Here is a 13856-nt window from a genome sequence, read left to right on the forward strand (position 1 = left end):
TGTTGTCTGGGCGCTCGGAGGGTCCAGGCTGTTAATTGCAGAGTCGCTGTAAAACACAACAAACACCTCGGGTCTGATTCATTATTCATCGGACCGATGTGTCTGCTCAGCTCTGCACTCACCGCCCAGCTGTGGTGAACGCTATTGACTTTCCATCAGCCCGCTTTTGGAATGGACGCTCCAATCCCGTCCCTGCGCTCTGTAAACATATGCAAATAGTGATATGCTTCATATAACCAGACGCAGAAAATCAATAAACAGCTGTATGTCAAGTCAAATTTAAAATTCTAATCCAAGCCCAGCTCTCTTTCACGTCTGAATTCATTTATTCAGAGGAAAGCTGCAGTCACAGTGTTTCTGCTGCTGGTAAGCTTTTGAGCTCGCAAGTGTAAAGCAGCGCTGCCGACTCTTTTCTAAGGAAAGTAGCTATTGGCTGCTCAAAAAGTCGCCAGATGACATCATGCACTAATTTGCATATCAATATATATAACCTACAGTCCCCGCTCTTAGCAGTGGAAGGGGCTGCGCTGTGTTTGGCGTGAGCTGTAATCATCAGACCTGTTTGGTTTAAGCGCAAATCTGTATCAGCCGTGTCAATCTGTCGCAAAAAATACTTCAGGATGCAACACATTAACGTCGTTCCCCATGGTCAGAAAAAGTCGGCAGGTTTGTCGCTAGTCGCTTTTGAGAAATAAAGTTGGCAGGAGTCTGAAAAGTCACTAAATCTGGAGGCAAAGTCACCAAGTTGGCGACAGTGGTGTGCAGCCAGGCAGAAATCTGTTTTGTCCGCCGCTGATGATGCATTTTATTTAAAACACACTTTTCATTTAAAGTGTGTTAATCTCAAGTGCAAGTCTCAGTGTGCTGCTGGAAAGACGAGTGCAGATCTGCACAGCAGCGCGCCGCTTTGATGTGTAATCGATGCTGTTGAGATCATTTGGTGTAGCAGTTTGGAGGTATTAGCTGTTTACTATGACAATCTCTCCTGTTGTGAAATGTACGAAATTTGTGCACCGACTACTAGCTAAATACGAGCTTCAGACAACATAATACTACTTGAATATATTCATCTTAGAGCAGCAGTAACAACCCGCATTCATAAAAACGTAGCGAGCTAGCATTAGCAAGCTAGCAAACATTTCCATCTCCCATTAGATAAACCATACTGTCCATAACATCTCACCAGTGACCCGACGCTGTGCTTCATCCTGTCAAGGCAGCTCATCCTCGGTCACAAAGCAACCCCACAACCCCAGAGGGTTTGGGGGGGATGGGGGGATGGGGGGGCTTTTCCCTGGAAAGTCTGGAGAAGGGTTTTGAATTCGGTCCTGGAGGAAAACCGGAGCCAATGCAGAGAAGCCAGAAGGACTCTACAGCATTTGCTCAGCACTCTGGTGTCCAAGTCTAACTATTAGTCAACAGACGGACAGCCAATGATCTTTCCACAAGACGGACTAGCTGTCCAAATCTTAAACGGTCTGCAGACCCAATTAATCTTGTTGTTTGGCAGAGGGAAAAAATCACAAGTACAAGATTAATCTGGAGGAATACAAACATGGAAGTCTGTCTGCAGAATAACAGACCGATCCAAACACCGAACACCCAGAGAGTTACGGCCGTCACTTTCCCCTAAAAATTAAATCTAAGAATTAACCGAAATGAGTCAAATTCATCAGAAATTTGAATATTAATGGTAAAATGTACATAATGATATTGACACATGAAAGCAGGGCGCAAGGAACAGACAAGTTATTCATTGTCTTTTGGGTTGGTGTTTTGTTTTTAAATTTTTATATTTGAAGAGAGAAAATGGAGTAAATCCCTGGAGGAGTCTGAACTTTTACTGAGGGGAAACCAAATATCTTCCAGACACTTAAATTAGGAGAAGTAGAAATGTCCTGGTCAGGCTGATGCTTCTAGCAGTGATGTGTGTGTTAATTACAAACTAGCAGGCTGGTAGAAGAGAAGAGAATGAGGGTCTATGGAGTCGAGTCATGAGGAACCAGCGACTGCAATCAGCTGTGTTAAAACCTCTTCCACCGCAGCCGAGCTTTGTTCAAACCCACAGAACTTTATTTTAAATTCTAGTGAAGATCCCAAGGTTTCCAAAGACACCAAACATGTCAGGCTGAATTACAGGGAAATGTGTAGAAAATGATGTGATGGTGCAGCCATAAATAATGGCGTCTTGGATTTGAATATTTCACTCAGTATCAGCAGCTGTAGCTTCAGTGAAGCGTTGGGAGGAACAGATACAGAATATGGATGGGACGTTGTCGTACAGTATGGAAAAAAAATTCTGATTTTGAAGGTATTTGAGGGGAAATTTAAGGGGAAAGTCAGGATGCAAGGGGTTAAAAAAATACTGTTTTTGACACATTTAACGGACAGCTTGTGATTCAAATTCATTTCAATTTTTGGCTGAAATTTGAAATTGAAATAGTTTCCGACAGCCAAGTGTTGTCAGTACTTCACCGTAGGGTTAGGACACTCTCTGGGAACAACTTTCCAATACAAACTTGAGTTTTGCCGATTCACTACAAACTTTTGACTTGCAGTGGATTTATTCACAAATACTTTCCACTTTGCACTTTCCTCTCACCATGCAATCCCAACTCCTCCTCTCCCTGGCAGCCTCCTCTGATTATTTGACTTTTTTCTTTATTTTTTTCCATCTATCAACTGAGGGATTCAACTCCATAATGCCATATATCCACTTTTGAAAAAAAAAAAAAAAAACAATCATTACCTGGAGTTTCATCATCTAGTATCTGTAAAATACAGAGTGTGTCGAGGTGAGGGGGAAGGGAGGGCCGTTATCATTTTGCCAACCAAGGACTCAAGTTACCACTCTCCTCTGAAAAAGTACCATCATTTGTTCCAGTTTTGTGCTATCAGTACTCTTTCTGAGAGTGGGTGTCAAAACTTCTCAGAGCGATACGTCATTTTGAAACCCAAACTTTCAAAATAGTCATATGTCAGCCATGTGTCTGCCGGCGAGGCGGGGAGTCGATGCGAGTCTGCCTCCTCGCCGTCTTTCGGAGCGGCAGACGAAGCCGGGCGCCGTCACTCCGCTGATTAGCGCCTCTTCCCATTGATCACATCAAGCTGCGTAATCGCTGGAAAAACGCCACGGCTCTGTCATTCCAGGAGCAGATGGCTGTCGCATCCGCTGCCGCCGCTCAGCTCGATACCCGTGGGGGGGGGGCGGGGGGAAGCTGCACAATTAATAGCAGAGCATCCCAACCCATTACTGTTTTAAACCTCCTCTCCTCCTCTCCATCATCTCTGAATGGCTGCCACCGCTGCGAGTGGGAGTGACTTGTTAAATTGATTTCCTTACGAGCGGCTGGCGTCCGCTGAGCAGGAGACGCCGCGTCGAAACATTCTCCTCCGACGCTGCGAGACGGCGAGTTCTGCAGAGTATCTATCGCTCTCTGTCGTGTCGCCGGTCCGGGCCGCGCGTCGCCGCTTGCAGGATGCCGCGGCGTGACCGGAGGAGAACATGCCGGTGGCGTTATTGGATGGAGACATTGGGATAATGGCAGCGTGGTTGTTATCAGTGGTTGCTGTCTTCCTGCTCAGTTTAACTGCCTCATCATGCACTCGTCCAGCCAGACTCTCCAGGCTGGATGTCTATTTGTGGAGTGAAATGTGCAGTCTGCTGTCTGCTGTATGTCATGTGATTTCCCCCTGCACCGTTTGGGACGGCCTGCTGTCCCTGAACCATATGTGTTAATATATATAATAATATATACTGATATCCAGGGTCTGATTTACCAGCTGCCAAAGGTCAAATGACTGTACAGTTTGTCTTTGGTGGATAAATCAATATAAGTCAACAAACTTTTAGAGATGATTGATTTGATTTGGATTTGATTTGGATCTCTTTTAGCCCAAGGACTAATCTTCCAAGAGTCCATCATTTACAAACAACACATATTAAAAACAATTATACATATAAAACATCAACATGAACAACAACAACAAGAGAGAGAGAGAGAGAGAAAGAGAGAAAAAAGACAATAACACCTGAACGTCTCGGCTATATTCAGTCTTTGGTCTTTGCCTGTTCTCAAACTTTGTCCCTGCTGGCCACCGTACACTCTAACTGACCGTGAGCCAATTAAATCAGAGCAAAACACTGGCTCTGTATCAAACAGGCTCCTGATTGGCTGCCTGCTGCGGAAGCGTCTAAACTTCTGTGTCTCCGCTGCCTGGATGCTAACCAGACTAACAGTAATTGAAACGTTATTCCCATCTGGCGACACAGAGCAGGTGTGAGGAAAAAATTAAGATGAAGACAAAAAAATCCATTATGTAAGTGAGTCAGCAAGTTTTAAATTAAATCTGCTGTTGTCTCTGTATTGAATATTTCACACAGGATCTGATTCTATACAGGAAATAACTGTTGCTCCGGTAGAGGAGATTGGAGAATTGAGAGAATTTTTTCCGCCTATTTACAGTTATTGGTAAACGTATTATTTTCTTCGTTCATTTCCTCCGACCGGATTTCAGTGTTCCACTTGTTCAAACTGAAAGGTTTAATAAACATAAAGAAAGAGATTCACTTAAACACAATTCAGCAGCAGGACTAGTTTTTTATATATAGTCAGAATCTGCAACAGATCACAGAATCACTGATTTGGGGGTTTTATCATGGAGGAAGAGACACGACCCAAGACTCTACACAGAGTTACACAGAGCTTTTCTAAATTTCATGTTCCATCCAATCCAACATGCAGCACTTATTTCAGTAAAACCTGGAGTTGGGGCTGGAACAGACGGTGACGGGCCAAAAGAGAAAGAAACAGAAGCAAATCCAGGTCTTAGTGTCTGGTGAGGGAGGAGTTAAAAATACAATACAGTATTAATGCCACATAACTGCTGTTTGCCGGACCGAAGTGCCTTACAGTACCATGAGTGCTTACAGTTTTAGCATCGGAGGCCCCAGTGGGAACCGAACCCCCAGCTCACATCCCCTCACACACACACACACACACAAACACTGCTGAGAACGTAGCTGGCCCGTCTTGTAGAAATCTCTCAAAAGGTGGGAAGAAAGTGCAACTAAAAGAAAAATTTGGATTCAGCTCATACCTACTCATCTGTCTCCGTCCCTGCAAACTAGCAATATGTTCTTTTCATTTGGCCCAGGGCGACCCACTTTGCCTGGCGGAAAATAAAACCAGAGCTTAAATGACAGCTATGGATGGCAGGCAATAACATTGTGGTCGGTATTGACTTTCTCTCGACAAGTTTGAGGAGCATGAGAGAGATAAGCAGCGGAGCAAAGCTAATCGCCGCCGCCTTTAGACTTTTTCGCAGGAGCCGCAGAATAAATTGGTAGGAGCGAAAAAGGGGCATAAACAGCAAAGGCGGTGCATCGTTCAGCGTCCAAACACACGCCAGCGTCACGCCGGAGTCGAGTCGGAGTCCAAAGGTGGACAACGACCTGTAAAAAATCATCTTCAGGTGTTTGAATGAAGCTAACCCTAACCCTCGACGGGCTTTGGAAAGTGGCAGAACAGCAGAACAGCATCAGAAAAAGTGATGATGCTTCACATTTTAGACATTTAGCTGATGCTCTTATCCAAAGCGACTTATAATGAGGTAGAATATGATTGATTGATTCATTTTATTCTGGTGTCATTACCCTGAAACTAAACAGTATCTTTTTCTTGTATCACAAAAAGACAAGAAATACAACATGTACTAGACATCTAAACTAAGATAAAAAGACAAAAAAAAAGCACTATTTCACTTATACATATAGTACACTTTTCCTTCTATTTCATGCTTCAAATAAGAAATGAGCAAACTCAGATATCTGAGATCTGAACATAAATTGTCTTCATCATTCAACCAAAAACACTTCTGCATTCATTTTAGAGATTTGAATAGACGGTGCTGCAATAAACTCCAGGTCCTAGATCACGAACATTTCAAGCAGCCAGTAGAAAGGAGGAGGTGAAGGGTCAGAGGTCACAGCGCAGTGACAGAAGAGCTGGGAACAGAAATAAAAATAAGTGCTAAAGGGAGGAGTGGAAGGATTTCTTGATGTCCGTATTAGCAGATGAATACTCGCCCTGAGACGTGGGCTGGAGACGGCGATAATAACACAGTTAAGTATATTAATATGATAAAGTGCCTCGCCACGTAAGGTCAGAAAAGTTACATTCCCCAGAGGAGCATTTTGGAGATCGGGCTCAAATGATGCGGGTGTGAGCCGCATCCTAATTCTCTGCAGGACGGTGCAGCAGAATATCAAAAGCCTGTTCATTATGCGCGGCGGCGTGGAGAGACGCCGCCTCTCTCTACCTGCTCTCCTCCTCGGCCTTCCTCCCCTCCGACCGGCGCTCGGAGCGGAGCGCGGCGCCTCAGATGTGCTTATTACTCATTCTCCGCCTTCCCTCTGTGTCTCAGCTGCAGCCGCCGCATGGCCCGGCTGCCGGTGCTACTGTAAATGTCAGCGAGCTTCGTGCCCCAGATTCCCAGGCTGACCTAAAAGCCAAGGCGATGGGTTCTTGGCTCCTCGCCGCTCTGAAGGCCTGCCGCCGCCGTTCTGATTAAAGATCTGAGGCGGCTGCTGCTGCTGCTCCAGATCGAGCGAGGCCTCGCCAGCTGCAGCGACTCCTGCTGTACCGGGCTTAAAACTAGTCCGGCTTTGATCAGGCGGGAAGGGGTTTGCCGGGCCGGGGAGTTCAATTTCAAGAAGTCATGAATTCATGAAGTGAGTGTGAGCTCCAGCCTGCAGTGCTGCCACAGGACGGCTCTCTGTATTCAGTGCTTGATGAAAGGGAACGGCGCTACTTTTATGAAACCACAGTTGGTCTAGAATAGTTTAGTTCAGTCTTTTCTGAGATTTATTTAATATTTGATGTCGTACAAATCAACAGCGCCAACTGAGAGGTGGAAAAGGTGACTGGGGGGATTTTCTGCCACTCACACATCCAAAAAAAAGGTCAGTGCAGGTGCGTCGGAGGAGAGCAGAAGAATTAACAATGGAAGAAATTCCCACACAACTTTTTATTACAACGTTTCTGGAGTTTCAAACACCTGGAGTTTCTTCCATTGTTTAACCTGGCAGTTATAATAAAAGAAGTAACGTCTCATTTCACCACCATGAAATACATTTCTGTAAAAAAGCTGAAACATTTCCACAAAAGTCCTGTGTGGGCAACATGAGTTTCAGTTGCAGTTACCAGGAAAATAATAAATAATGATAATAAATAACATCCATCCATCATTGTTATCCATCAATGGCGTCAACATCCATACTTCCATCATCCATCCAGTTTTTATGCCTAGAGAGCTGCAATATGTAATGAAACAGTCCTGCTCCGTTTAATTCAATAGACTGTAGATTGTAGAAAATGATGGCATGATCTAAAGAGCCTGAACTGTAAGTAAGTAAGTAAAGTTTATTTCTAGAGCACATTTAAACACAGCTTGAGCTGACCAAAGTGCAGTACAAAGAACATTAAAATATAAGTAAAAACACAAGGAGAAACATACCAACAACAACAATAAGCAACAACAAGGGACAAAATACAGAGTTATAGACATGACAACAGATTAAAATATTAGTGGGCCAGAAAGGCCAGAGAATAAAAATGTGTCTTCAGCCTAGATTTAAAAAACAGAGATGGAGGGAGTCCATCTGGGGTCATCTGGTTTTCCCTTCTGGTTTGTGAACAGTCCTGTTCAGTTCAGGTATGCAACACACACACACTTTCAGATCAGAACAGCAGTGTGATTTAGAGTTTCAGCCCATTTACTTCTGTCTCCATCTAGTTTACATTTCTCCCAATCAGGTAACACTTTACTTATTCCAGTGTATTAAACTGTGTACTAACCTGGAAAAGTATTGTGACTTGATCAAAATTTCCCAAATACATAATGTACATACAGTGATGTTACAACACAATGTAACTTCAAAGTGTTCAAACATAATTTACTAAACTACAAATTCACAAAGTGTTCCAGCAGCTGACAGAGGCGGTGCTGAGTGACGTCTCACACTCTTACCCACTGAATTCATGTTATGTTGTGATACTGATTCAAAGAAAAGACTCTATAAGAGAGTTGTTCAAGTTTAGAAATGCAGACCAGTCTGTCAGTTGGAAAAAAACAACACAGACTCATAAAAGTGACGTGAAATGAGGCTGAACTCTGAAGCTCCGCCTCCATGTTTCTGACAGAAACCAATTTAGGTCAGTAAAGGATTCTGGTCCAACAGCAGGAACTGGACTGGACATTTTCACCTGTTGGTCACATGAAAAGGTTAGCTAACGCCCCATGTGACCCCCGACCTCCACACCCTGACCATCAAACAACTTCCTGTTTCTAGTCCTGTCTCCTCCAGCTGATCCTTTTCCTGCTAGGAGACACATTTCTGTCTTTTCCAGCACGGAGCGACATATTTGCATTTTAAGACTTGTCCTCATTCATGATATTTCCTGAGAGCAGACTCATGGCCTTCCTGCAGCGCCTCACCTTTTTTGTTTCCCCCTGCTGCACAATCCCTGTTTCCACAAACGCCTCGCCAAACTCTTTCGACCTTGAATCGCACGTATCGCTGGCTTTGTAATAACAGCTTGCGGCGTCACGGCGGCATAAATCACTTCAGAGGTTGTTTTTCTCCGAGGCCCGCAAATGGCTTTATGCTCCGATGTCTGCGATACATTTTCATAATGACTCCTTGATGCGTCACTGGAATTGCCTCCTCGCCGCCGTTGTTTGGGCTCTCGGGGAAACTTGCCATCTGTTGCCGGTTTTCCTTCTTCTGTGCGTCTTCCAAACAGCGCGGCGCCGCGGCTGAGCGGAGCCCCGCCGAGGATTCCCCGCTGTCAGTTTACCACTCAATGAGAGGGCCATTAGCCGGGGCCTCGGCTTAGCGTGAGGCGGGCGGTTGCCATGGCTACGCGGGCGGTCGCCGTTGCGTGTTGGGAGTGTGTGCGCAGGTGTGTTCTGACAGATGCTGAGGGTGATGTGTGGTGAGGAAGTGAGAGGAAACAGAGGTTTGTGCTGCCTGGGTGAGCTCAGCGTGAGGGAGAGGGTTTAGTGTGTGTGTGTGTACGCTGGTGTATGTGTGTGTGTGTTTATCTATGAGTGTGTGAGCATGTATGTGTGTGAATTAATCTGTGAGTATGTGTGTTTGTGTGTGTGCATGAAGGTGAGTATGTGTGCTTGTATACCTGTGAGTATGTGTGTGTGTGTGTGCATCTGTGTAGGTGTGTGCATATGTTTATGTCTGAATGTGCATGTGAGAGTGCTGCATTTGCGTGTGTGTGTATGCGTGTGTGTGTGTGTGTGTGTGACTTCCCGCAGGAAGCTGATATCTGAGGTGAAACGGTGTTTTCCTGCTGCAGTGAGCAGCAGACGGCAGATTTGACCCTGTTCAGGTTTATCAGCAGCATGATACAAGTACAAGTGACACTAGAGGTTCATGCATCATGTCTCCAATACAAGGAAATATATCTAACAGAGCTTTTCAGAGGCAAAATACCATGGCAACCGTGCCAAGTGCCATGTTGGATCACTGACTAGTTTGCAGCCACTGTAAGTGAATCAGCCAAATGACCATCCAAGAGTGTAGATTTGAATGGGAATGAGCATCCTATCAATTCAAATTCTATGTTTCAACAGATCAGCTGGGTATTTTCAGTTGACAATCAACAAAAGATCAACAAACTAGGCTTATCTATAATTTACAGTATGTGAACTAACTATAAGTTGATTGTCAAGTAAACTGTCTGTCTGACTATCTGTCAATAGACTGTAGACTATCAGCATCTTCAGTCATGTTAGGGTTAAGTTTAGCATCTAAAACACTTGGTTAGTTCAGGTTATAGGACAGTAAGACAGTTGACTGAAAACATTCAATATGTCGGAAAGTGTTTCTCCCTGCTGATAGTTAACAGGTGACAGGTGATGAAGTCTGTTGTTTAGCATCCTGATAGTCTGCTAGTGGTTGGTTGACTGCCTGTTACTGTCTGTTGAGACAAACTGACGTGTTGAGAGTGACTGTTGAAATAAAGTGTAAAGAAATAGTAATTGTAAATGTGGTCAAAGTTTAGGGAAGTAACGTTATAGTCATGCTAATGCCTCCAATCCTGCTAACTAGCTAGGCTAGGTAACGCTAGCTAAACCAACAGCTGTGACGCTTCTTTTGTGTTGCTAGGCGACAAAGCAGTAGATGTGTTGTGTATGCTAGCAATCATTCAGACAAGGGCTGAACAATTAATCGAAATTTTATCGAAATCGCAATATGGCCTACTGCAATTTTCAAATCGCAGGAGGCGCAATATTTGTTGAAGGCGAAATGTGTCAAAATATCATTTTAAATGAAATATTGTGGTGCTGCAGAGACGTCCTGCCTACACATCATATTCTACAGACTTAAGAAAACATCTTTGTTTGGTACAGATCCCCGCAAAAATCACACCATAATCATTTTAATACGTTTTTCAATGAAAATGAGAATAATGATGTAAAAATGATCATTCCCTCTAATATCGCAAATCATATCGCAATTGCAATATCAGTCAAAATAATCGCAATTAGATATTTTTTCAAAATCGTTCAGCCCTAATTCAAACTTTTCTTTCTCTAAAGTTGAGTCAGATTTTTCTTGACTCTTCAGCCTTATATTTAGAAAGCTACAGCTAGCTGAAATGTCTCAGCAGATCTGAACTGATCTGAGCAGACTGGACTGATCGCTGTCTGTCTTCACGTCTTTAAGATTGATTGATTGATTGATCCATAGTCGTCTTCTTTTTTCTGACAGCTGTTTTGATTTGTTTTTTCTCCTTGATTTTTGGAAGTCTAGTCTAGTCTATAAAATGATTTCTTCCCTCATTCTCCTTGGAACAGTCAACCAGAAGTTATCATGGGGTTTGCAGTGTTGACAGCAGCAAGTCAGGTTAGGTTTAGGGAGTTGTGCTGGATTTACTTACTGGTCTGGGTCTGGGTTCTCTATTCCTTTTCATGACACCGACTGTTTCTGTTTGAACAGTTTAAACACAACAGCCGACAAGCAGAAATATGCTTGAAATATGCTTAATTTTCTATTCCTTATGGTATATATGACAAGTTTTTGATATGTTCTGATTCTGTTGGTGTCACTTATCAGAGTCAGCATTCGTGCATCTACTGCCCTGTTGAAAACTGGAGAGTGCTACAAAAATGGTGCAAAGTGGTTTGACATATGTAACTGAATGAAACAAAAGTCCAAGGCACTCTTCTTTGAAAAAAACGTAAAAAGCCATTTATTTTATGGGCTCATCGAGGGACATTTAAAAACACTCCAGTGCGTTTCGGCGTTGGCCTTCATCAGGGAACAATAAAAAAAAAACAACAACATGAATTGTTGGAAGCTCCCTGAAGGCCAACGCCGAAACGCATTGGAGTGTTGTAATTTATTGTTTTTTGTTCTTTTTAATTAGTTTGTTGGGTCTTGTTTGTCTTGGTATGTCTTTGGTATTGTTTCATGCCTGTTTCTTTCCTGTTTCTTGTAATTAATCAGAACTGGAGTTACGAGGTTTTCACATGACAACAGTGATTTGACAAAGAGTTTGGTAGCGTAGACAGTGAGAGTTTCCCAGCATCTGTCTGGAGGCTGCTGTTCATTTCCCCGCATGCTTATGGGATGTTAAAGACGGCCTCCAGCTGTCCCTTTGAAGCTCACCAGCCTCTCATTGGTCCCCCCCCCCCCCCCCCCCCCCCCCCCCCATCTGTCCTCCCCTCAGATGTACATCCAGACGGCCACGCTGACCGTCTCCCTCAGCCTGAGCGCCTCCGTCTCCCTGGGGATGCTCTACATGCCCAAGGTCTACATCATCATCTTCCACCCGGAGCAGAACGTTCCCAAGCGCAAGCGCAGCTTCAAGGCCATCGTCACCGCCGCCACCATGACCAGCAAGCTGTCGCAGCTGGCGGCCGAGCGGCCCAACGGCGAGGTGAAGACCGAGCTGTGCGAAGGCGTGGAGGCCAACGGTGAGGACCGGGGTCTGAGAGGGGGGGTGAGGGGGGGGTTTATATACGCAAGGAAGGGGCATTTTTACCCCACAAGGGCGGCTACTTTAAAGAATCTAAAATATAAGATAGTTTTGTTTTGTTTAACACTTTTTTGGTCGCTGCATAATTCCATTTGTGTTAAATTCTGGTTCATACCTGCTAACAATGCTAGAATATAAACTTAATGTTGGTGTGATGACTCAACGCAGCATCTTAAGGCCCCATTCATGGTCAGTGGATCAGCCGCTGATTTTACATCCCAGTCACATCACAGGTTCAAGGTTTCGCTTTAGGAAAGAAAGTGCTGGGAAAGTTCATAAACACTGACTCAACTGTCCTGGGTCTCAGAAACAGGCCTGTGTTTCTTGTCCTACAATGTTTTTTTGTTTTGTTTTTGTATTTTGTTTTTTGGAAAGGCGGGCATTCAGTGAGCGCCTATGGCCGAGTCCACACTAATCCAGGTAAATTTGAAAATGCTGTTTTCGTGTTGAACGTTTTCCGTCCACGCCAGCATTTTCTAAAGGTCCCCTGTCCTCAGTTTCCACCATTCCTGCAGGCTTTCCGCCGCCAGCATTTTTTAAGGTTGTTGTTTACAGAGCGATCGATAAGAACGAAGTCCGTGAGCAAGTTACGTTTCCGAAAAAATGCCAAAAAAAGTTTGGGGCGGCTCTCCAGCCACAACCAGCATTCCTTGAGGCGTTGAAACAGCCGATGGATCACATGACAGTGATAACACCTGAGATCACACGATAATCGCATGTCACCGTTTTCGAAAAGCCCCGTTTTCAGTGGTTGAAAATGCCAAATTAGTGTGGATGAAAGGCCAAAACGGAGAAATAAAGATGCGTTTCAAATTTACCTGGATTAGTGTGAACTAGGCCTGCAATTCCTACATGGCAACTGGAGGCTGATTGCAGCAGTAGTCAGTGTCTGTCTAATCATCGGGTGGAGCCTCAACACGTTGGTCCGTTTTCTAACATTTTAACATGAAATAGCCGAGAATAACGAAGGCTTTTTAACTTTAAACAATACATTATGTTAAATATTCTCTGACAAAAGGTAAGAGGAAGACAGGGAGGAGAGAGAGAAGCGTCATCAGTCCGTCAGTAAAGTGAAAGTCGTTCTGTTGGCCTGAGGACGAACAGAGTCGGCATGAGGAGGCTTGGCAGTAACGGGGATTTCGGGGGGAAGTTGGCTTCGACTTCGCTGCTCGGTTTGTTAGGAAAGTCACCTGAGACTGGATCTGATGAAGCAAAATTGTTTACTGCTCAGATTTAAACTTCAAAGCCGTTTCTTGGTCTGTCAGCAGAAGTGTGGGAGGCGTTTGCTTGTTTACTCATCAAAATAGTGCTGACTGAACTCAAATCCGCTTTATCTAACAAGAAGCAACTCTCAGATCGGTTTACTTCTGTACCTTACGCAAGACTTACTTTCTCTTTTATCTCGCCGTCTTCAGCCGCACTGCACACAATCAGCAGCCGAACTCAGTTTGACTCGCGGGACCTCGGGGGATTGTGGGTAATGCGGCAAGCTATCAGTAAACTAACCTGCTGTGTTTTCCCTCCCTCTCTCCAGTGCCATCAACCAAAACAACATATGTCAGCTACACCAATCACGCCATGTGAGGAGCGAGGAGCTCCGAGACGAGGATTCCCGGGACATTACGCGAGCAGATTTGGTTTTTGTCAGGCTCAGAGGAGACGAAGGGCGTAAAGAGAGCTGAGACTCTGCCGTCGCTCTGCGTCTGAACCATCGGGACGGGGGGGACAGACTGAACCGACGCGTCCGTGGGGGTTTTGGCGGCGAGGAACGAGGCGGCGTCTGCTGCAGACAGA

The 13856-nt window shown here is 44.6% G+C and overlaps 1 protein-coding gene across 1 annotated transcript in view; it reads left to right on the top strand.

Annotated features, from left to right (window-relative positions):
- LOC139924214 (metabotropic glutamate receptor 8-like) overlaps positions 1-13646 on the top strand; it is a 186358-nt gene extending 172712 nt beyond the window's left edge. Inside the window, exons 9-10 of the mRNA XM_078282874.1 lie at positions 11754-12000; positions 13597-13646. Of these exons, the coding sequence (XP_078139000.1) occupies positions 11754-12000; positions 13597-13646 (297 nt within the window). The remainder of the gene's footprint in view (positions 1-11753; positions 12001-13596) is intronic.
- Positions 13647-13856: the final 210 nt, after the last annotated feature.

This window comes from Centroberyx gerrardi, chromosome 4 (assembly GCF_048128805.1).
Source record: "Centroberyx gerrardi isolate f3 chromosome 4, fCenGer3.hap1.cur.20231027, whole genome shotgun sequence".
Lineage (NCBI taxonomy): Eukaryota > Metazoa > Chordata > Actinopteri > Beryciformes > Berycidae > Centroberyx > Centroberyx gerrardi.